Raw genomic sequence first — 22,239 nt, forward strand, 5'->3', positions numbered from 1 at the left:
TGTAGATTACAATAGTGTTAGTAAAGTTCAAAATTAGAGGTTGCTCTGAAAAACCTCACTCAACAAGAAACAAATCTCATTTTGTTTTTAATAAATCACTGTTTGTAATGAAAACTTTGTGTATCTGTGTGATGAAGGCATTGAATTAGATTATTTAAAGATAAGAGTTTATCTTCGTTTTTTGAGGTTTTTACAGTTCAGTTGTGTGCTTTTGAGAAATCTTCTCACAACCTGACCGACACACTATTTGGACAAAATGTGCGCTCTGTTTAATCTATTCATTAAATTAATAACATTGAATCCTACTATGGCGAAGGCTTGTCTCATGAATATTAATCAGTTTACGTACTGGAAGGCTGCCAATGGACGTCTGCATTGCGTAAGTAATATTTATGAGCAGTGGTGTCACCATAGTAGTAATTCCCTTCTGCGGGTGGGCGGGGCCTGTCAACTCCAGTCAGTGTGCTTTTGAGAAATCTTCTCACAACCTGACCGACACATACTATTTGGACAAAATATGCGCTCTGTTTAATCTATTCATTAAATTAATAACATTGAATCCTACTATGGCGAAGGCTTGTCTCATGAATATTAATCAGTTTACGTGCTGGAAGGCTGCCAATGGACGTCTGCATTGCGTAAGTAATATTTATGAGCAGTGGTGTCACCATAGTAGTAATTCCCTTCTGCGGGTGGGCGGGGCCTGTCAACTCCAGTCAGTGCTTCAAACGAAACGAGCAGTCGCCTAAAACACAAAGACATCTCTTTCATCATATGTTTCTAAAGTTTCGTATTATCTGGTTTTATGCATAAACTGAACTGAATGTATTGTGTTGATATATATTGAAAGTTGTTTCCCTTCTTTCAATGTTTTTTTTTCACTACTACATGTCTACATGTTCAGAGTTGGAAATACAGTTATTGATCTATCCTGAGATCTGTACTTCACCGGTTTACCGTCACTAACAGGTGAGTGCGTTCTTATTGCCTATTTATCGTAAAATATGAAATTAGATATATAAAAGATTAAATTTTTTGTTGGAAAACATAATTGTACATATTCGATCATTTATTGCCTCGTAATTTTGTCAAAATAAGCTAATAAATAAAATAAACAGGATTCAGAAATGGCAACAGCTCTGTTAATTGCATAGATACGGTGCATTCCAATTACGTTTTATTGATTTATTATTAAAAGTCGGTGTCTCATGTCAGACAAAAGCTGAATCCTCTTTTCAAAGACTAAACAACCTCATTTTAAAATGAACCATTCTCTAAACATAATATCCATGGTACAAATAAATCCTCCACTGGAGCTGCCATCACAGCCTGTATTTAAGATATTCTACAAGCTTTGGGAATCTGTGAGATTTATGTTTTGTCAGTGCAAACACAAAGAAAGTTACTGAATATTTGAAAACAATATAGCATAGCAAAGTATTTGCCTAGTCAGGTGATATGTTTTAAAGAAACACATACTACTTTCCACTGTTTCTCTAAAGAAGAATAAATTCTTATACATGTAGTCTGCAGAATGCATTCAAAGCAGAGGTTCAAATGCTGTGGCATGATTTTGAAAAGTAATTAGCTCACTTGTTAGTTAAAAAAAGCTCTTGAATGAAAAGCAAAACAGTCCGTTTGCAACTTTTGCACAAAAAAAGCACGTCTAAGTTGTGACAAGAATGACAATTTGAGAGGCCCTCAGTGTAGAACATGGTGATGAGCTCTTAATAATTAACTCAGATGAGAACCAAGAAATATTACATTGAACATTGGTTGGAAGCCAACCATTCTTTCTGAAAGGCCTTTTTTTTTAAATATATTTTTCTTCATATTTTGCTTAAAACACATGAAAATAGTTCTCTCAGTTGTGCAAAATATCTATTTCTACCTTTTAATGACTTTCTCTCTTTCTGCGACATGACTTAAAGCTGCAGGCACGGACAGACATGAGTAAGTAAAACCTCTTTTAGTGTTTACAGACTTGAAATGTTTCCCTTTGCCATTTATGACAACTCAAAACATAATTTCCCCCCTAAATTACATTAAAACATTCGTTATGTAATCATTGCTTCACATCATTTTGAATTTGAAACCTTTATTTTAAAGTTACTGAATATTTGAAAACAATATAACATAGCAAAGTATTTGCCTAGTCAGGTGATATGTTTTAAAGAAACACTACTTTCCACTGTTTCTCTAAAGAAGAATAAATTCTTATACATGTAGTCTGCAGAATGCATTCAAAGCAGAGGTTCAAATGCTGTGGCATGATTTTGAAAAGTAATTAGCTCACTTGTTAGTTAAAAAAAGCTCTTGAATGAAAAGCAAAACAGTCCGTTTGCAACTTTTGCACAAAAAAAGCACGTCTAAGTTGTGACAAGAATGACAATTTGAGAGGCCCTCAGTGTAGAACATGGTGATGAGCTCTTAATAATTAACTCAGATGAGAACCAAGAAATATTACATTGAACATTGGTTGGAAGCCAACCATTCTTTCTGAAAGGCCTTTTTTTTTAAATATATTTTTCTTCATATTTTGCTTAAAACACATGAAAATAGTTCTCTCAGTTGTGCAAAATATCTATTTCTACCTTTTAATGACTTTCTCTCTTTCTGCGACATGACTTAAAGCTGCAGGCACGGACAGACATGAGTAAGTAAAACCTCTTTTAGTGTTTACAGACTTGAAATGTTTCCCTTTGCCATTTATGACAACTCAAAACATAATTTCCCCCCTAAATTACATTAAAACATTCGTTATGTAATCATTGCTTCACATCATTTTGAATTTGAAACCTTTATTTTATCATAGTATGGCCACTTGCCAATATCCTCGAAGTTGGGCTGGTGTGTTTTGTTTTTTTGAAAGATATGGGAGTGACTAAATGATGACAGAATTCTCATTTTTGTGTCTATTCATTAACCATTTTTAAAGGAAGCTTCTTTTGTGATTGTTATGCTCTCACGCCTTCCTGTTCTCAGGATGTCTTCATTGACAGATGCCAGCTGGAGCTAACCGCAACACACTACAGCCATTTTTTTTCACCCTGGAGTGGACATGGTCCATTGGGCCACTCATCTGGTGACATGTGTCTGGATACAGGCTCTAATGTCTTCTGCATTAGACACTTGTCCCCCAACGGCTCCCATCGTTGTGGACTTCTCGGTGCCGTACCCCATGCCTTACTTTCAGACCCGCAACCCCATCCAGAACATAGTTACCAACTCCCTTTTCCAAGAGGTCTATGTGTCCTCTCAAAATGTCATTGAGGCGGTGAACTTCACTCTAGGTAAACTTTGGGAACTCCGTACGGGACCCGTGGGCAGTCCGGAGTGTGAGATATGCGATTTGTGTGAGATCGCAAGAGATCCCTTCCATGAGGACACAGACAATGAGGTGTTGCTCCTAGACACGTTCTTGATGTACTTGTACTCGTGTGGAAGCTCCCAGTATGGAGTTTGCTATTTCCATCAACTCCATGAAAATGGAAGGCCTCCTGGGACTTCAAAGTGTTTATTCCGGAAGAAGTTCAACTCTCCACAGTTCTGCCCGGATTGCATCGCTAGTCCTTTGGGAACGAAAGTCTCCATGGTGGAAGAGGGCCAAACGGTGTACTTCTTTGTCGCAGCAACAGTGAACAACAGCGTGACGCAAAAATACGGTCGCATGTCCATTTCCGTACGCCGACCGGTTGCGACTGAGGACGGTTTTTACACCGATGTCAGAGGGCTGACGGTGTTGCCTGCACTACGGCAGACGTACAGCATTGAGTACATCTATAGCTTCTACACGCAGGACTTTGTCTACTTCTTGTCTGTCCAACGAGAGAAAACCGACTTGGACTCTTCGCCCTTTCAGACAAGACTAGGCCGTCTGCCATGTCACGAGTGGGAAATGCGACGCTACCGTGAAATTGTTTTAGAATGTCGTTTTGAACCCAAAAGGCGAAGGAGAAGCAATGGCAGTGAACCTTTTAAAGATGTGGTCTACAATGTGGTTCAAGCGGCCCACTTTGGCAAGGCCGGACGGGAGCTCGCAGATGAGCTGGGTGCTGAAGAAGAGGATGATATCTTATATGGCGTATTTGCTGTAACTGATGACTCGGGCGTTCCTGAACATGATTCAGCACTTTGTGCATTTCCGATGGATACGGTAAACACGGCAATAGACGATGGAGTGGAGGACTGTTGCAAGTCGGGACCAGAGCAGCTTTCCAGAGGCCTTTGCCATTTTCAGCCCTGTGAGAGCTGCCCTCATGAGGTTGGTGCATTTTCAGTTTATTTACCCCTTTGTTTTTTGTTTGCAACAATCTATTGTGTGTTCTCTATGTGTTTGAACTATTTGCAGACTAATTAGGTTAAAAACAACTGAAGGGTTAATGAAAGCCTCTGTGACATACTGTTGAGTACTACAGAAAAATATCCTTGACTTGTTCCAAAGGAAAACTGTAATTAAACACCGCAAATAAACATTTAAAATATGTAAATGCCACACTGTTTTGAATGTCTAACTTTAGCACATGATATTATGTGTGGTTTTGAAGAAATGGCTCGTGGATTGCATTTCTTGTCCATCATTGCTTTCCATATATTGGCCTTATTTTTTTCCTCTTCTGTCTGGTCCCTGCACTATTGTTTTACGTTGAGACTTACCAAGCTTTCTAGTGGGCGATTTTTGTTCTTTTGTTGTAAAATGGTTTGAGTGACCACAGTGTGGGTCATAAGTCTTGTGTTTTGTCTCATGTCCTTGTGTTTATTATTACTTCAACTCCTATAGAGATTAACAATGGCACTAAAGGCACTACACTCATAAATCATAAACTGGTCTGATTAAAGAAACCTTTTAAAAATCCTTCTGTATCCATTAGCACTGAGGCTCCGAGATTGAAATAATTCCTTGAAATACCAAATCATTTTGTCTTTATGCAGGAATTAAGAGCAACTATTGTAGTCCATTAGAATCATTGGGAATAACACTGTTGCAAAACAGTTTGGTCCCTGTAGGAAAGTTTAACCATTATGACCCAAGAAAGAGGTTATGTTGAGTTCTAAGTTCGTGTAACTCTTAAGGCCTTAAAAATATATGAATTGCTTAATATAAGTCTGTATATGAGGTTGCTATTGCTTTATACTCGCTGTTAAAAGTATTTTCTTTAGGCTGTGCTTGTTCTTGAGTCTGATTGCCTTAGACATTACTCATGACTTGGAAATGATTTAAAACTTGACTCAGACTTGCAAAACAGTGATCCATGCCTGACCTCTTGGCATACCAACATTAAAACCCCAAATTTGAAGTTTTTGGTGCTTCCATCATTTTGAGTTTTAGAATGAATTTTAAAACAAGTAGCTTAAGTAGCCTTGTTTTTGAAAAAGCTTTTACTGCACCATCTCTGCTATGAATTTCATATTCAAGCCTGCAATAGTTCTGCGAGACTATCTAACATCTGTTAAATAACTTAAATCTAATGTTCCCCTGCTCTGTACTACAGCAGGATTCTCAGAAAACAAACTCAGCCACTCACATAATGAGTTTTCTTTCATTACAGTAAGCATTAGAAGACTGAAAAGAGTTTTGTGAATATCCAGGAAGGTATTTGAACATTAAAAAGTTATTGGAAAAATGATGCACTTGTAAGGAAAAGCGGTCTAGAGGAACATTTTCTGGCATGCAGCAGCTGGAACACTTTTTTGGCTCCACCGAAGGTGTCAAAGAAACTTGGAAGCAGAAGCAGAACACTGAGTTCATGCTTTTAGTATGTGTTCTTAAACGGCTGTCAGTATTTGTATTAAGTATGCTAAATCTTTTCTCAAAATGAACTCTTTTTCCTAGTCATTTGCAATTATTTTTAACCAGCATGTGTCAAGGCGAGTTTTAATCTTTGTATGAAGTCAGTTCCCCTCATGTTCCACTTGGTTTGATATTTTGGTTTTCATTTTTGATTCTGATTCACTGTATATTTATAAAATACTCATTCTAATTAATTTCTAATTTCTAATTAAAGAACTAATTTCTTATCTATCATTTTCTGTTTGCCTATGCTAGTGAGTGAGAAGCTGCATAAATGTGGTTACATGTCTTAAAATCTGTGAAGTTTGCACTGGAGGAGATCATAAGTTTAGTGTTTGAATGAGAATTGGCTACTTTTACAGTTTAAACTTCCATGTAATGTGTGGGAGAATGTCTCGGAAATCTCAGGGTGTGATTGCGAGTTTGCTGCCATAAAAAGTTTACAGATGGTATGTGTCTAAGAGTGTGTGTTTGTGCAGTTAAAAGAATAGGGTTTTCCACTGAGGTCAGTGTTTATGGGAAATGAGTGGAAAAAGGAGAAAATGACAGTGTAATTTTTGGGATTCCAATGAGAGACACTCACCAGATCGCTTATTCTGAATGCACTTGTTAAAAAGTATAATTTAGCACATTTGAAAAGTGCTGCTGTGTTTATTATTATTATTTTTATTAAGAAACCATAATCTGAAAATATAGAACTCCTCTAATTTGTGGTTAATCAGTCTAAATGCAGAAATGAAGAAGATTAGAGTGTTTCCAGACTGGAAATGCATTTGGGAGAATTATCGTGACTGTCTTTGTTTTCCGAAAACCTGTATTTTCAGGATAAGATGTCAGTTGTGACTAGCTAGCACACTTTCTATGGAAAGTTCACAGCCACTTCACAGTTGTCTAGGGCCATGATTTGGTTAGTCAAGGATTGTGTGGTTGTCTTTTGTCTGATGCTTGGAGTTTCAGTTTTTTGTTTGGAATGCAGGAATTGGTTGAGAGAGCGACATGTGATAGCTTAGTTTACAGCAGATCAGCGCAGAAACATCACTGCAGTACTGAAGTACCCAAACAATAGAGACTGAGTTCTTTTGTGTTATGTTTGGAATTCTTGTGGTGAGAATCGAAATGGCGGCCTGGATTACTGGAATATCCAAAATATACAAAACATTTTCATACAAATGTCATTTAATTTGTCAAAGTATAATCTATTTACTAATGTCTTGTTATTTTTATGCTAACTGCTAATTTAATTCAAAGTATTTTCAAAATTAAGAAAGAACTTTTGTTCTTTCATAACCAACTTTTGGATGTTGTACTGTACATCAGAGCGTCTATCAAAAGGAAAGATATCTTTAATACAACAGTGCAGCTCTGATTATTTTATTGCATATGTGTGATCAGAGCATGGAGCACAATATGACCTGCAGAGATCAGCCCACCCTGGTGTCTCAGCCATACTACAGAGTCGACCTCTTCAACAGACAGATGAGAGGCGTTCTGCTCACCTCATTGCTGGTCACCAGCATTGAGAACAAGACAGTGGCTCATATAGGCACATCAGATGGGAGACTGCTGCAGGTATGGGTCATAAAGAAGACCGTTACTTGCTATGCCAGTTTCATTAATTATAATATTAACCTATTTTCTTTTTTATGCCGCAGCTTGTCCTGAGAAGATCCAGCCCCGTCATTTTTGCTAATTACTCCCTTGTAGAGAACCATAAGGTGTCGTCTACCGCAGCTGTTCTCTCGCCGGACCATCTACTGTTTGTGATTGGAGATAAGGTTTGTATCATAAACAAATTAAAGGAATGAATCTGATGTAATACCAACCATGATTTCATATACAGTACATTGTTTAAGTAGTATGCTGTATGAAGTATGCTAGTATTCCAAATGGACGTGGCTAAGATTCCAGAAGACTGTATTCCTTTTTTGGGCTAATGATGGTTATAAAATCAAAACTGGCAGATGATTCAGGTGCCTCAGAGGGGTCCGGGTTGTCGGCACTTCCTCACATGCGCCATGTGCCTGATTGCACCAAAGTTCATGGGATGTGGCTGGTGCTCAGGTCTGTGCACCTGGGCTTCTGAGTGCAGGACACACTGGGGAAATGAGTCATGTCCGCCCGGCATCACAGAGGTGAGACATTAAACACACACCAAATGAGCTGTTGTGTAATTTAGCTGAGATTCTTATTTGTTAACAAGGTTTATCCATCAGTAACTCATTTGAAATGTATTGTACAGTTAACAACAAGAATCTTGATGTGAAACTAGATTATAAATACATTTCTAACCCTTTAAGATATTTAAAAAACATTTCAGATGTTTAATAATCTGGACAGCATTTTAAATATTTGATAAATATATAATATGATAATATATAAATATGTGTTTATATATATTATTTGAAATATTAGGTGAGTATTTGTATTGATATTTGTATTGATATTAATAAGTATTTATCTGTAAAATGTATCTGTAAAACAGCAAACGTATGGAAATGTTCTGTGTAGTTTTTCCCCAAAACAGCACCCCCTGATGGTCAGAGTGAGATGACTCTGTGTGGATGGGAGTTCCAGTCGCCCCTGCGACCCACCATCACGGCCAGAACCCATGAGGTGAAGCTGGGAGAAACCGCCTGTGTGGTCCAGCCTCACAAAAGCAACAGCACACAGTAAGTTTTACTGATTTCATGCAGGGTAATTATAGGTAACTAAAACCAAATCTGAAACTAAAAAAAAAAAAATATATATATATATTTTATATATATATAACTCGAAATAAAATACTATTTGCCAAAGCTACATTTCTCATTTTAATTTAGTTTAATTTGATGTACTAACATTATTAAAACTAAAATGTACACTGCTGTTCAAAAAAATTAGTTATATTTTTTGTTTTAGAAAAAAAACAAATACTTTATTCAGCAAGGATGCATTAAACTGATCAAAAGTGACAGTAAGACCTATTAGTAGAATGTAACTGGACATTTTGTCTGCTCAGCTTGTTGTGTAAGATCCGTTCTGGGGCAACAGAGCCACTTTTTAAAACAGTGAACATCACAGCTAAAGTGCATGAGGGCCGAGTGGAGGGCCGATATTCCATTGAAGGAAGTGCCGAGATGCCCGGATTCATCTTTGTGGTAATTAGTTAATTCGTTGCACATACAAAACATGCATTTTCCTCCTCTTAAAACCCTCCACCTGATTTTTAAACAATAGTCATTAGCAAGCTTGTTGACAGTAGATAACCTTTGCCCAACATATTTTTTACACAAGGTCCCAAACATCACTGAAGTCCAGCCTGACTATGGACCTGTGAATGGAGGAACACTCATCACCATCACAGGCCCTTATCTGGATTCTGGGAAGAACAGGAAAGTTACGCTTGATGGAGAAACATGTCCAATCAAAAGGTGTGTGTGTATTCAATATAACAGGGCTCTTCAAATGGGGGCATCTAATAGAAAAGAAGAGGGTCTGCTAATTGTATAAAAAAAATGCAATGTTATTATATTAATATTACATTCACTACTGTTCAAAACTGACCCCTTTAAAGCTATATGTTTAAAGTTCCAGCTCTGTTTATTATTTTTTTCTGTTTAAGATTATATATGTAGTGTTCATGTTCTAAAGTGAATGTTATTCCACCTACAGTGTATCTGTGGTAAAACGAAACCTGTCCTCCATCGTATGTCTGTCTCAGCCTGTGACGGAGGTGAAAGACGTGGTGCTCCGTGTCTACATAGATAAGTCCCGTGTGGTGACCACTAAAGTCTTCCGGTACAAGAAGACCCCTGAGATTCTTGCTGTGCTGCCCGATTGCAGCTTTGACAGGTAGATGCAGAAAGTCATACATTTTTTACTTATCGGCAGTTAAGAAAACAACCTTTCAGAAAAGTTATGGAACGTCTAACATTTTATTTTGCTAAATTACAGTGGGTCAAGAATCATCATTGAAGGCCGAAATCTGGACTCTGTCTACAGAACTGTCATCTACTTTAAACCCAAAGAAAGCCACCTGAAACCTGTTTCCACTGTATGAACTGTAAACTTTCACTCCTGAGATCTGCCCATATTGATCTATTGCCTTGTTTCTTTAAAGTGGTCATATCATGAGGAATCAAATATTGCTTAATATTTTAAAATAAAAGTTAATTGTAACATACTGTAAGTTGGTAATAGGAAGGTAGCAGGATAGATAATATTATTCCTACTCACTAGTTGAACCAGTCAAACGTTTTGCAGATCCTTCATTATCTAAACATTAGAAAAGATTGGCTAGTTTATTTTTACATCTCAGTTTGAGCAGCATGTTTTCAAAGCACTGTACCTCATTTCACATGCAAAGCGTTTTTTAGAAATTATATATTTAGTGTTGGGAGATTCTGTCTACTCTCTTTAATGACCACAACTTCACAACATTTAAGACTTTCATAATGTTGTCTCAGTCTTCCACCGAGAGCTGTGATTATGAATTTAAAGATTAAAGTGTTTTAAATCTATACGCTAGCCTAGCAGCACAGCATTAGCATTTTTGGATTGCAGCATCAAAGCAAACAGACATAGGTTTGTGCACCAATAGCCTCGTGGGCAGCACGCCGACATATAGTGCTGTTGTGCTTCGGGCGTCCCGAGTTCGAGTCCTGGCTCGCAGACCTTTCCTGATCCTGCCCCCCTCTCTCTCCTACTTCACTTCCTGTCTAAATACTGTCCTGTCACAATAAAGGCAAAAATAAATCCTTTTTTGTGAGATTTGTGAGCACATTACTTTTTTTTTCTTTCACATTTGCTTTATACTGTTGTTCCCTGAAGGAGTGCAGAGGTAAAGCCAAACCCACCCGTATGGAGTGCATCACCCCAGTCTTCCATCGAGATGAGACAGAAGAGGGTGAGCTCTCATTTGACATGGATGGAGTGCTCGGCCTGTGGAAACAAGACTTCTCCTACCACCCCTATGGCAGACCCATCCCGTTTGAGACTGAAGGTCACATACTGAGACTCTACCCTGGGTTTGATGAAGTGTCCTTGCATGTATGTAGATACTTCTATGATTACAATCCCATTATTGCATTGCTGCACTTTTTCTACTTTTAATTATCTTTCTGAGTAAAGATTTAGAATCTGGTATTCAAAATCCTTTTCCCTCATGACGCAGCACCAAAAGTTGAACCTCGTGAGTTCCTGCATGTCAATCACGATGACAGTTGGAGATGTTGACTGTGGTGCTAAAGTTTTAGATAATGAGATCACATGCAGGATCCCTAATAATCTCACCATTCCCAGTGAGGGTTTACCTGTGAAGGTGAGTGTTTGAAAGTATGTGTTGATCTATAAATGCAGTAAATTACCTTGTCTTTAGCCAAAGAAATTGCCATTAGTTGCATAATACAACCTCATTCTGACATCAGTATTTTCCTGTACTAGGTAACAGTTAATGGGTACACACATAATGTTGGCATCGTAATCTTGGTCAGTAACCACTATATGATGGGTATTGTGCTTGGCATACTGGCAGCTCTGGTCACGGGTGCGGTTATGGCCTTTATTGTGCTGAAACACCTGAGAAAACAGAAAAAAGGTGAGCACAATTTATGTCACGTCTCACTAATGCAAATCTTTTGCAGTCATTCCTAAATCTGATATCTTAACAAGCACAGCTGTTATGAAAAAAACACAATCAGTTTTATCACACCCTTTTTACCCACAGCTTCGCTGGCAGAAAATCGTCTTTCTTACTTTTCTCATAGTCGTTCACATAATAATAGTGTGGATTTATGTCCCTTAGGAGACGACAGACGTGGTGAGACAACATCTTCACATCAGTAACAAATTTTAATTTATGTATTTTTTCATTGAAACTTTGAAGTTGAAGTCTACAGATACTTTAGAAACACTTCCATTATGATCTTTGTTGTTTACAGAACTGCCCCTCACAACCATCACTGCACCTACTGGGGCCGTGGCGTTCCCCGGCCTGGCCTACACAGGCACCCTGGACACAACCCTGACCCCTCTCATGCCCCCAGAGAAGATCTCCATCAGCAGTTTCCGCCCGGAGCTGCTGGAGGAGGTGAAGGATGTGCTGATCCCAGCCTCCATGCTCAAGGTTCACCACCACCAGATCATAGGAAAAGGTGTGTTTATAAATAAAATATGCTGTGTGCTGCAAATAAGTTCAGTACACTACCTTTCAAAAGTTGAGAGGTCTATAAGATTTTTAAAGTCTCATCTCACCAATGCTCTATTTTATTTGATTAAAAGTACAGTAAATACAGTAATATTGTAAAAATATTTTTACTATTTAAAATAACTGTTTTCTATTTGAATACATTTTAAAATATAATTTATTCCTGTGATCAAAGCTGAATTTTCAGCATCATTACTCCAGTCTTCAGTGTCACATGATCCTTCAGAAATAATTCTAATACGTTGATGCTGCTCAAGAAACATTTCTTATTATTATCAATGTTGAAAATGGTTGTGCTACTTAAAAATTTTTGTGGAAACCATGACACTTTATTTTTCAGAATTCTCTGAAAGTAAGAAATCTTTTATAACATTATAAATGTCTTTTGATTAATTTATAAGTCTTTGCAGTATAAAAGATCTTACGAACCACAAACATCCAGGGTTTAGGACATGATATTGCTTAATTTCTCAAAAAAACAAAAGCTATTACAAGAAAAGGGAATAAGGTCATATTTTGAACAAAGTTTATTGCCACTATTAATAAACATGCTTTTTTTTGTAGGACACTTTGGAACAGTTTACCATGGTTACCTCACCGACCACAACAACAGAGAAATCCATTGTGCTGTGAAATCTCTTAACAGTAAGAAACCCCTCAATGAAAAGAGCTCATAAAACACTCATGAAGAACTGAACTACCCTCTCGGGATTACCTGCCTGATAAAAAACATTTATTTCTCACAATGAGCTGCCTTTAAAATTGGGTGGCTGATAGCTGTAGCAGAAGTAGTGTTCCTGTTGCTTGATTGGGGTTTTAGCAACAATAGGTCATGGGTTCAATTCCCAGGGAATGCATAAACTGATTAAATGTGTACTGTACCTTGAATGCAATATAAGTTCCTTCGGATAAAGTGTCTGCCAAATGCATAAATGTAGCAGTGGTTTATGCAAAGGTTTTTAAACAACATTTTGAGGGTTTTTTTTAGAAGACTGATCTCTAAATGTAAATTGACTTTAATGGCTTAAATAATATAAATGTGTACTTGCAACTGTATTTTCTCACATTCTCTCTGGTAGGAATAACGGATGTGGAAGAGGTGGAGCAGTTTCTGAAAGAGGGCATTCTGATGAAGGGATTTCATCACAGTAATGTTCTCTCTCTGCTGGGTATCCTGCTTCCTGAAGAGGGACTTCCCTTGGTGGTCTTACCTTACATGAAACACGGAGACTTGCGTCACTTCATTCGCTGTGAGAAGAGGGTCAGTTGCTAGAACGTAAACTCTTAACACATCAAATATGTTGCATATTTTCCCTTTTACCTTTGCCTTGCACAATAGGTTTGTATTTGTGGATGGATTTCACAACATGACCTCCTGCACAGCTCAGCATCAAGCTCATGACCTTTGCAGAAGCTCCAGTAGTGATGTTTCCAAAAATTACACAAACTCAATGTGTGCCTGTTACATATAAGTCTTATGTAGATTTGTTGTCTTACCCTAGAATCCAACAGTTAAGGATTTGATTGGCTTCGGGCTCCAAGTTGCTAAAGGAATGGAATATCTGGCACAAAAGAAGTTTGTACACCGGGATCTGGCAGCACGCAATTGCATGTGAGTTTTGCATGCACAAAGATTTTGCATTAAGGCCCTGATATACTTCAAGTGAACTGGAGTGACATAATTTCAAACAAAATCAGACCAAATTAAGTTTGTTTGTAGTTAGTTTCGGGAGTTCCAAACAGCTTGCCAAAGCGAACTTTCTGGAAAAGTTCAGCTGGTAAACTCCTTCGAACTACCATTGGTCCATGGCACTTACATTCATGAAGCCGGCCTTCTTTGACATGGAAATCCAGTTTTTTTTTTCTTCTGTTTAATCCATCAAGGTTAGATGCGAGTAAAAATGTGAACACGCTGGAGACCTGCTTAATAGTAGAAATCAAAGTTGCAATTCTAATCGAAAGCTACACTGACACTGTTTTTTCATGTTTAATACTGTAAAGCTGCTTGATTTAAAGCAATCTATTGTATAAAGTGCTATAAATAAATGTTACGTGACTTGATCTGGCTGGAGAGCTGAATTGCAGAGCTCATGCAAACATATTCACATCGCTATGATCAGATGCTTTCTTAACTGCTGGTTTCTGTCATTTTACATATTCATCTCAGGATGTTAGCTAACGGTATGATGCTGCTCAGGTGTTTCGAAACTTTATTTTACTACTTCTATATCAGGGCCTTTAGGGCTCCAAACCGGTATGTTCAATTAGTTAAATTTACCTACGAACTGTTCTTTGCTTATGTATGTAAATGCACACTGAAGCGCAACAGACAACTGTGAATTAGGTACTGATTGAACCAATGTTCTCTCAGGCTTGATGAATCCTACACCGTAAAGGTGGCAGACTTTGGAATGGCCCGAGATGTGCTGGAGAAGGAGTACTACAGCGTCCAGGACCACAGGAAAGCCAAATTACCCGTCAAATGGATGGCCATTGAGAGCCTGCAGACACAGAAGTTCACGACCAAGTCAGATGTGGTGAGAAACATGGTTACTTTAACCACTGGATTACAATAAGGAGTCGTCATATGTTCTTCTTAACACTGTTATTCTGTCTTTTACTGTAGTGGTCTTTTGGGGTTCTAATGTGGGAGATGCTCACACGAGGAGCCAGTCCGTACCCTGAAGTTGACCCATATGACGTCACACATTACCTCCTGAAGGGCCGACGGCTGCCTCAGCCACAATATTGTCCAGATCCATTGTAAGATTCTCAATTTTTCTGCAATATATATTTATATCCTTATTACTCTTCTCAGTTAATCAAAATGTGGAACACAATTTGAATGTTTGGTTGGTTTACTGAAGCCAGTTCTGTTCTCTAGTAGGTTTCTCTTTCATTTGTTTTTGGAAATTGTTCCACAATGCAAGAGAGAGTGACATGGCCTTTTGGAAATGCAATGGTTTTAAGTAGCTGTCAGTCAGTTTAGTGTTTTTCCACCATTTGAGGTTCAGAGGGTTTAAAGCTTACTCAGTATTCAAAGCAGTGGAAAAGGTCAGCCGAAAGGTTATTGTGAATGTCCCTTCAATTACCCAACACCTCCAGCACTGCACCCAGAGAGTTAATCATCATTCACTTCCAGACAGAGGGAAATATTTAAAAACCAACATAGTTTTCAGTGTTCCCCAAGTGACACTGCAAAACTTTGTAAACCTTGAGAAACTTCCAGCAATCACTAACCAAGCCTTTGTGTGGTTGTTGCTGTGAAAAATATACAAACTATGGTATCATGATATCACAGTTTTTTTGTTGTTGTTGTTTTGAACACATATCATGATACATCCACATCACTTCTTTGTAAAGATTTGGAAACTGTAGAACACAGTAAAAGAGTGTAGTGACTCAGAGTGTAGCAACAGGATGTGGAAACATGACCAGTGGTGAGGTTCAGCAGTGGAAACTGAAGTGTGACTGAAGTTCATATGCCTGACTGATGCCTGATTTGACTTTTCCCAACTGAGAGATGACTGACCATCACCTCTGTATCTGCAGATTCGCCATTATGTTACAGTGTTGGGACCCCGACCCTGAGAGGAGACCGACCTTCTCCACGCTAGTGTCCGCAGTGATGAGTATTCTGTCCAGCCTGGAGGGGGAGCACTACATCAGCCTGAAGGTCACATACGTCAATCTGGACCAGCCCCGCCCCTACCCTGCCCTAACAGACTCTGCTGATGAATACGATTCGTCAGATGCCGATGATGCAGGCTCAGTCTCTAGCTGATTGACCAACTGGTTCGATACTTGCGTTTTAGGCCTTGCTGACACAGTAGTGTCTAGGTTTGAAACAGCATGCTAGAACACTATTTTAACAATACCATTTTAAAGGAATCATTCACCCAAAGATGAAAATTTGCTGAAATCTTTCTTAGGCCATCCAAGATGTAGATGAGTTTATTTTATCAGATGTTTTAGATGAGACAAAACAGATGATAAAAACATCACAATAATCTACAAACACTTTAATTGTATATTTGTTTATTACTAACACGCAGCTTTTCACTTCACAAGACATTAATTGATGGATTGGAGTCATGTGGATTACTTGTGGATTATTGTGATGTTTTTATCAGCTGTTTGGGCTCTTATTCTGACGGCACCCATTCACTGCAGAGGATCCATTGGTGAGCAAGTGAAGTAATGCTAAATTTCTCCCAATCTTTTCTGATGAAGAAACAATCTTGGATGGCTTAAGGGTAAGTAAATTTTCAACAAGTATTCCGTTCCAAAGTCCATGCCCATTATGTGCCAGAATGACACATAAATATTGGAAATCTTTTGAGTTATGTTTATATGTAGTTCATATGACATGTTATATATTGCATATGACAGACAGACACAACATTTGCTATTGGGTCAATACTGTCTAGCACCTCATGACTGTGCTTTTAGTTACTATACTTCTGGCCTTGTACTGTATGTGCAGTATTTTCCAACACAAAGCATTAAACTCCCAGTAGAAGTCTATTGTTCATGAAATGTTCACTTTTGTGAGATACCTGTGCATAATTTTGAAATCACGTCAACAGTGAGAGCACTGAAAGTGTTAACACACATTTAAGTTTCGCACTCAAGCACTGCCCTCATTAGAATATCATATTTCAGTTGTAGAGGATGTATATTTTATTTATGAAACAATTCCTTTTTTTATGTAAATAATTTTCTGTATTTTCTTATTACAATCAAATACAGAAAATCCTGGTCTGCACCACTTTATTTTGAAGATATCTGTAATCAGTGAGCCTTTACTTGGTATTTGGTTTATGATTATATCAGATGCTTGTACAGAAAAAGGATTCAGTGCACAATGTTTGGGATGAGTCAGCGTTCAAAGGTGTTGAGCTGAATATATCACTGTGCTGCAGTTATAGAGCCTGTAGAAATGAGTGAGAATTTGATATCTGTGACGCACATCCCTAAATAAAATCTAATTTTGCCAAAGGTGCCAGTTTTAGTGTGCACTTGAATAATCTTGGGTAGTACCGCCAACCAGCCATATGACTAATGTAGCTTGTCATGACTACTGAATATTACATGAATGCATTAACGGAACATTATCTAATTGCAAAATCAGTCTCAATGAATATTTAGTTGCAAGTAGTGAAATTATTTCTTCTCATGGGTATGTAATTTTCATATACTATGTAAGGAATTTCTGTATTTCTTAATATTTGGTGGACTTTGAAAATTAAAATTATATTAAAAACTGTTTTTGTTCTAACGTAATGACAATGGGTCTGTATAAGGAAACTTTATTGAAAAAATACAATTGTACACTACTTGTTTGGACAGGATTTTTGTAGTAAAATGTGAGTCGACAAGACTGACATTATATTTGTCTTCGCATTTTAAACGTCACAAAAAATACAAACTGTACCTTTTGAGCTTGAGCTACAGATGAACACTAGGGGTCAGTAAAAGCCCTTTCATAATGGAGCAAACATTAAATGAGATGCTCTTTTCTTACTGTTTAAAATAATAATAATAATTATGCCATTTAAACTCCAATATTTGCTTTCAAAGCAAAATTATTGTTTTTTTTTGTGTGTTCATGTGTTTACATACTTCTGTATTACAGTTTTAGTAAATGATTCCTAGTCACTATGCATTATATTCTGTTATGAGTATTCAGACTATAAAACCTGCAATACTGAATTGACTGTATATCTGTGCAATTACAAAACTTGTTGGCCGACAATGTCTGTCTGACAGAGATGTGCAGAGAAAGAAAGAGAGATCCAAGTCAACAAAAGCCACAAAGAACTATAAGTTCAGAGGTAGTGGAGTCTTATTCCAACAACAGAAGCCAATACAAATAAAACAGGGGGAAACAAACATAACGTTGTTCTTCCCTCCCATGTCCCCCGCTCACTGCCTCTGTTACAAGATAAAAGAACCTAAGTAAATTCCCAGAAGATGCAGCCTTCGATTGTGAGCTCGTACTGCACCAGTGTCAAAAGTGTGTGAGTGAGGGAGAGAGAAAGAGAATTTCCTACTGGGTGAGCAGAGATGAATAGTGAGCTGCTCACGCCACATAGTCACAACCTGCAGCCTTGAACCCTTTCATCATGTTCTAACAGCTCAGATTTAGATCTTTGCGCTCTCAACACACACACACACACACACAGACAGAGACAGACAGAGTTATTTACTGAGATACCAACATACACATTTCTGAACGCTTTGTAACTGTTTTAAAAATGTATTTTTTATTTGACATACAAATGTTAAACGTTGCAAACAATGTGTCATTCTGCAAACATTGTGGGAACGTAAGTTTCTAAAAAGAACATGAATAATGTATAAATATTGTTTTTATGCTACATTTTGAGAACATTATTTAAGAATAGATAACTCTGAATAAACGATCTATTAGCGTTACTGGATAAACGTTTGTACATAACTGTTACGATTGGCAGCTGGAGTTCCCACAAGCTCCACTAGAGGGGACTCCATCCTGTACCTTTGCCATTCACCCCGGACACCATTTCCCATAATCCTTTGCCTGGACTCATCAGAACTCATCAGTTCACAGCTGTCACATATAGGAGGACTATAAAGCTTGCACACGCACACACAGAGATTGCTGAGTATTGTTAGCCTGTTGCGTTCCCTAGTTCCTGTGTCTTTCCGTGTTTCCTAGTTCTTTGTTTTCTTGCCTAGCCTTGTCTCTTGACCTTGGACTGTTTACTTCATTTCTTGTTGTTTGCTGCCTGCCCTGACCTTCGCCTGTTTTGTGGATTGCTCTTTTGTCTCGCCCTAGATTATACGTGTTTGCTGGTGTGTGACCCTGCCTGTTTGACCACTCTTTTAAATAAAGCCTGCACTTGGATCCAACTCCGTCGTCACGCTCCCCACGTTACAATAACTTAAAGAGAACCTTGCCTTTTTTTTAATGAGAAAAAAAACCTCCAGAAAGATAGTAATAAAAGTAATAGTTCATGAGGAGATCCCCCTCACCCCACCCCACCAAACACAAACATAATTTAAGAAAAGATAACTCTGAATGAACATTCTATTAGTGTTACTGAATAAACCTTTGTTCATAAATTAAAGAGAACCTTGCCATTTTTTTACTGAAAAAAACCCTCCACAAAGATAGTAATTAAAGCAATAGTTTGTGAGGAGATCCCCACCAAACACACACAATGCAAAGTGTTTTGAGTGTCTAGAAAAGCACTTCATAAATGGAACAAATTATTAATATTTATTATTATATTTTTATCAGCTGATTGGACTCTCATTCTGTTGGCACCCATTCACTGCGGAGGATTCATTGGTGAGCGAGTGATGTAAAGCTACATTTCTCCAAATCTGCTCTGATGAACAAACTCATCTACATGCTGGATGGCCTGAAGGTGAGTAAATTATTATTATTATTTTTATTTTTTTTTACAAATTTAAATTTTTGGGTGAATTATTCCTTTAAGAATGTGGTATTTTTTGCAGTGTTGTAAGCTCCTTAAAATGTTTTCTAGGTAGGCAGCTCACTTGGTAACAGAGCTCATAATGTGAGTCATTAATGTCACATGGCTTTGCTTGTGTGATGATACATGCTTGATTCTGATGATGAATTTTAATTGTACAAGACTGAAAATCAACTCTGATTACATTAGCTGGCGTGATAAATTTATGCTGCTGGTATTAGAAAGAGAGATCGATGAGGCTAGTGAGTCAAAAACAAGCAGAGAGGGAGAAATTTGGTTTAGGTTGTTGTGTTCGAGAGAAAGACAGCTCCAGAGCAAACTCAGAAAGACAGAGAGGCAGGAGGAGAGAATCAAAGACGTTCCGGCATGTGTGAGAGTTTGAAAACACGTCCAGGTTTGGGTTATGATTCGTAGAGATCCGTTCCAGCAGTGTTGCTCTGACTCACTCATTATTGAGCTCTAAAACAAAAGTTCTACAGGTGCTGGGAGAAGTAAAGGCTGTAAAAAACCAAGACTCACTCTGCTGGAGCTTGTGTCAGCTCCTCGATAAACAAAAAACAAACAAAAAAAACTTCCCTCCGGTAGATGCATCCTGCATGTTTAATGGAAGCTATCAATCATTTACTTTCTTTTTCTTAGATAGGAGGTTTATTTATATATTTATATTCTGAAATGATAGTAAAATGGATAGTAAAGTGTCAGTTGATTAGACAGTACTTCATCCTGGTCACATGATGTCAGAGGTCATGTTTTGCTTCTGGTGGGATATTTTTTATTTATATTTTCCCAAAATGTGAAAGTTTTCACAGTTAAAAAGGCAGATGTTTAAATGATGAATACTGACATTGCATGTTTATTCCAAATATGGATCTATATAACTATACAATAGTGATGTAAATATCACATCACTTTTACACGAATAAGTGAAATGCTATGCACGTAAATGTGCAAATAGAGTTATGGTCTCTGAGCACATGAGCGATACAATAGGCAACAATGACTGTGCAAAAACAGGTTGAATATGGCTTGATTCAGCAGCATTTGAAAACAATTTGTTCCATAAAACCAATCTTGTTTGCTGGATGAGTCAGAATTTTCCCTCTCTAACAAATTAGGAAACGTTTTCAAAGACCTGTCTGAAAATCAGCTGCAGTCAGGTTTTTTGAGCATGTTAATCAAATTTGACGAGCAATCTGGATTTCAATAAAATAAATAATCAAGACAATCGTAGGAATGAATAGTGGGAAACCTGTGGGAAATCATCACCAGAGTATTTTTTTTAGCTCACAGCATGTTCTGTGTTTACAATTCAACACACCGCACCACACACTGAATACTGCATACAATTTAATATATCATTATCTCATTATCTCAATAATTCCATTTCATGTAAAAATGATTAAATTAGGGAACAAAGTATATGCTAAAAATCATGGCTGTAATTCCACGTTTATTCTGCCCATTGAAGTTAGTGTCAAGTTAAACATTTCATTGTGTGACACAGTATTCTTTGCTCTGTTGTATGCTGCACAAATATAGTAATCTATGGATACTGAACATTTGCACTATTTTGCCCACTAAACATAATAATAGTATGGTAGTATGCTTTTCTGAACATCAATAATTGGAGCACATTCATGTATCTAAACCAAATACATGCTCAAATTCATCACAATTTGATCACATCACGTCACATCACTGATTCAAAGACAGATTGGTGGCAGTTATAGTATTTGCAATGCATGAGGACACTATAGAGAAGACGATCTGATTGTTATGTGAGGTTGATTGGCATCACCTCCCAAAGCGCATCTACAGAGAATCTCATTTGAATCTACACACATTTGAATTGCAGAAATAAGATTATTATTGTCAATCCTAAAATAATCTGCATACAACATCTTTCTTCCTTCCAAAACCAAATATAGCGAGACAATTGACAAGCATCTCTGAACAATTACTGGACACCACATATGATCTGACATTACATTCCTGCATTTGGTAGACAATCACCAACCAGCAATATGATTAATGTAGCTTGTCATGACTTCTAAATATTACATGAATGCATTAATGGAACATAATCTAATCAGCAAAATCAATCTCAATTAATATTTAGTAGCAAGTAGTGAAATTATTTATTCACAGGGGTATGTCATTTTCATATTTTATGTAAGGACTTTCTGTATTTCTTAGACTTTTGAACTCTACTGTATATCATTCTTAATGCAGAGACATTAAAAAAAACCTAAAATGTCTTTAGAACATCATGTGTATCAGGCACTTGCTTCCACCAGTTTAAATATGGTAAATCCTGGATCTTTTAAGCTTTTGGCTGGCAGTCATTGCTGGAGATTAAATAAGACATTAGAACTCATCACAGTCTCAGATTTATCCGTATCTAGAGGGGCATTAGCACCTCTCTTAGGGTGTGATGAAGAGCTGGAGTGACAGGAAATCATTGTCTTGGCCAGTCTGCTGGATCTGGTGTCAGTGGATGGAAAGGGGGGGGGATCTCTAGAGGTTACTGAGGGTAATGCTGGAAAAGGAGACTTCATTTCATTGTATGTTTGTGTGGGTGTTTATAACATAGAAATGTGAAATATCGCAGGTACTGTAGTTGTTGTTACTGTCACCAATGCAGTTTAGTACTTTTCAGATTGAAACCTGACAGATCTGGCTTCAATAAATATACAAAGGAAAGAATTGTTTTGTAATGCTAACAAGTACACAATATGCTCACTGGTTAAACATCTCAAGTGATGTCACTTTAATGC

General features: G+C 37.6%; 1 protein-coding gene across 1 annotated transcript; it reads left to right on the forward strand.

Moving 5' to 3' along the window:
- Positions 1–753: 753 nt before the first annotated feature.
- Positions 754–16,021, forward strand: mst1rb (macrophage stimulating 1 receptor b). Its single transcript, XM_016482801.1, has 22 exons — positions 754–969; positions 1,932–1,953; positions 2,986–4,264; positions 7,184–7,360; positions 7,444–7,566; positions 7,753–7,923; positions 8,300–8,460; positions 8,790–8,928; positions 9,065–9,201; positions 9,443–9,622; positions 9,725–9,824; positions 10,601–10,819; positions 10,944–11,090; positions 11,213–11,366; positions 11,496–11,588; positions 11,710–11,922; positions 12,540–12,620; positions 13,055–13,236; positions 13,478–13,587; positions 14,347–14,512; positions 14,602–14,738; positions 15,528–16,021. Exons 3-22 carry the CDS (start codon positions 3,062–3,064, stop codon positions 15,757–15,759), a joined length of 4,125 nt encoding a protein of 1,374 aa, XP_016338287.1. The 5' UTR covers positions 754–969; positions 1,932–1,953; positions 2,986–3,061; the 3' UTR covers positions 15,760–16,021.
- Positions 16,022–22,239: the final 6,218 nt, after the last annotated feature.

Source organism: Sinocyclocheilus anshuiensis, unplaced genomic scaffold (genome assembly GCF_001515605.1).
Source record: "Sinocyclocheilus anshuiensis isolate Anshui unplaced genomic scaffold, SAMN03320099.WGS_v1.1 scaffold465, whole genome shotgun sequence".
In the NCBI taxonomy this organism is placed as follows: Eukaryota; Metazoa; Chordata; class Actinopteri; order Cypriniformes; family Cyprinidae; genus Sinocyclocheilus; species Sinocyclocheilus anshuiensis.

Bases quoted from the DNA above. Each gene is read 5' to 3' on its own strand.
- mst1rb (XM_016482801.1), top strand. From the start codon at position 3,062: ATGGTCCATTGGGCCACTCATCTGGTGACATGTGTCTGGATACAGGCT. The intron at 12,621-13,054 runs GTAAGAAACCCC...TCTCTCTGGTAG, and splicing joins TGCTGTGAAATCTCTTAACA to GAATAACGGATGTGGAAGAG. The intron at 14,739-15,527 runs GTAAGATTCTCA...CTGTATCTGCAG, and splicing joins CAATATTGTCCAGATCCATT to ATTCGCCATTATGTTACAGT.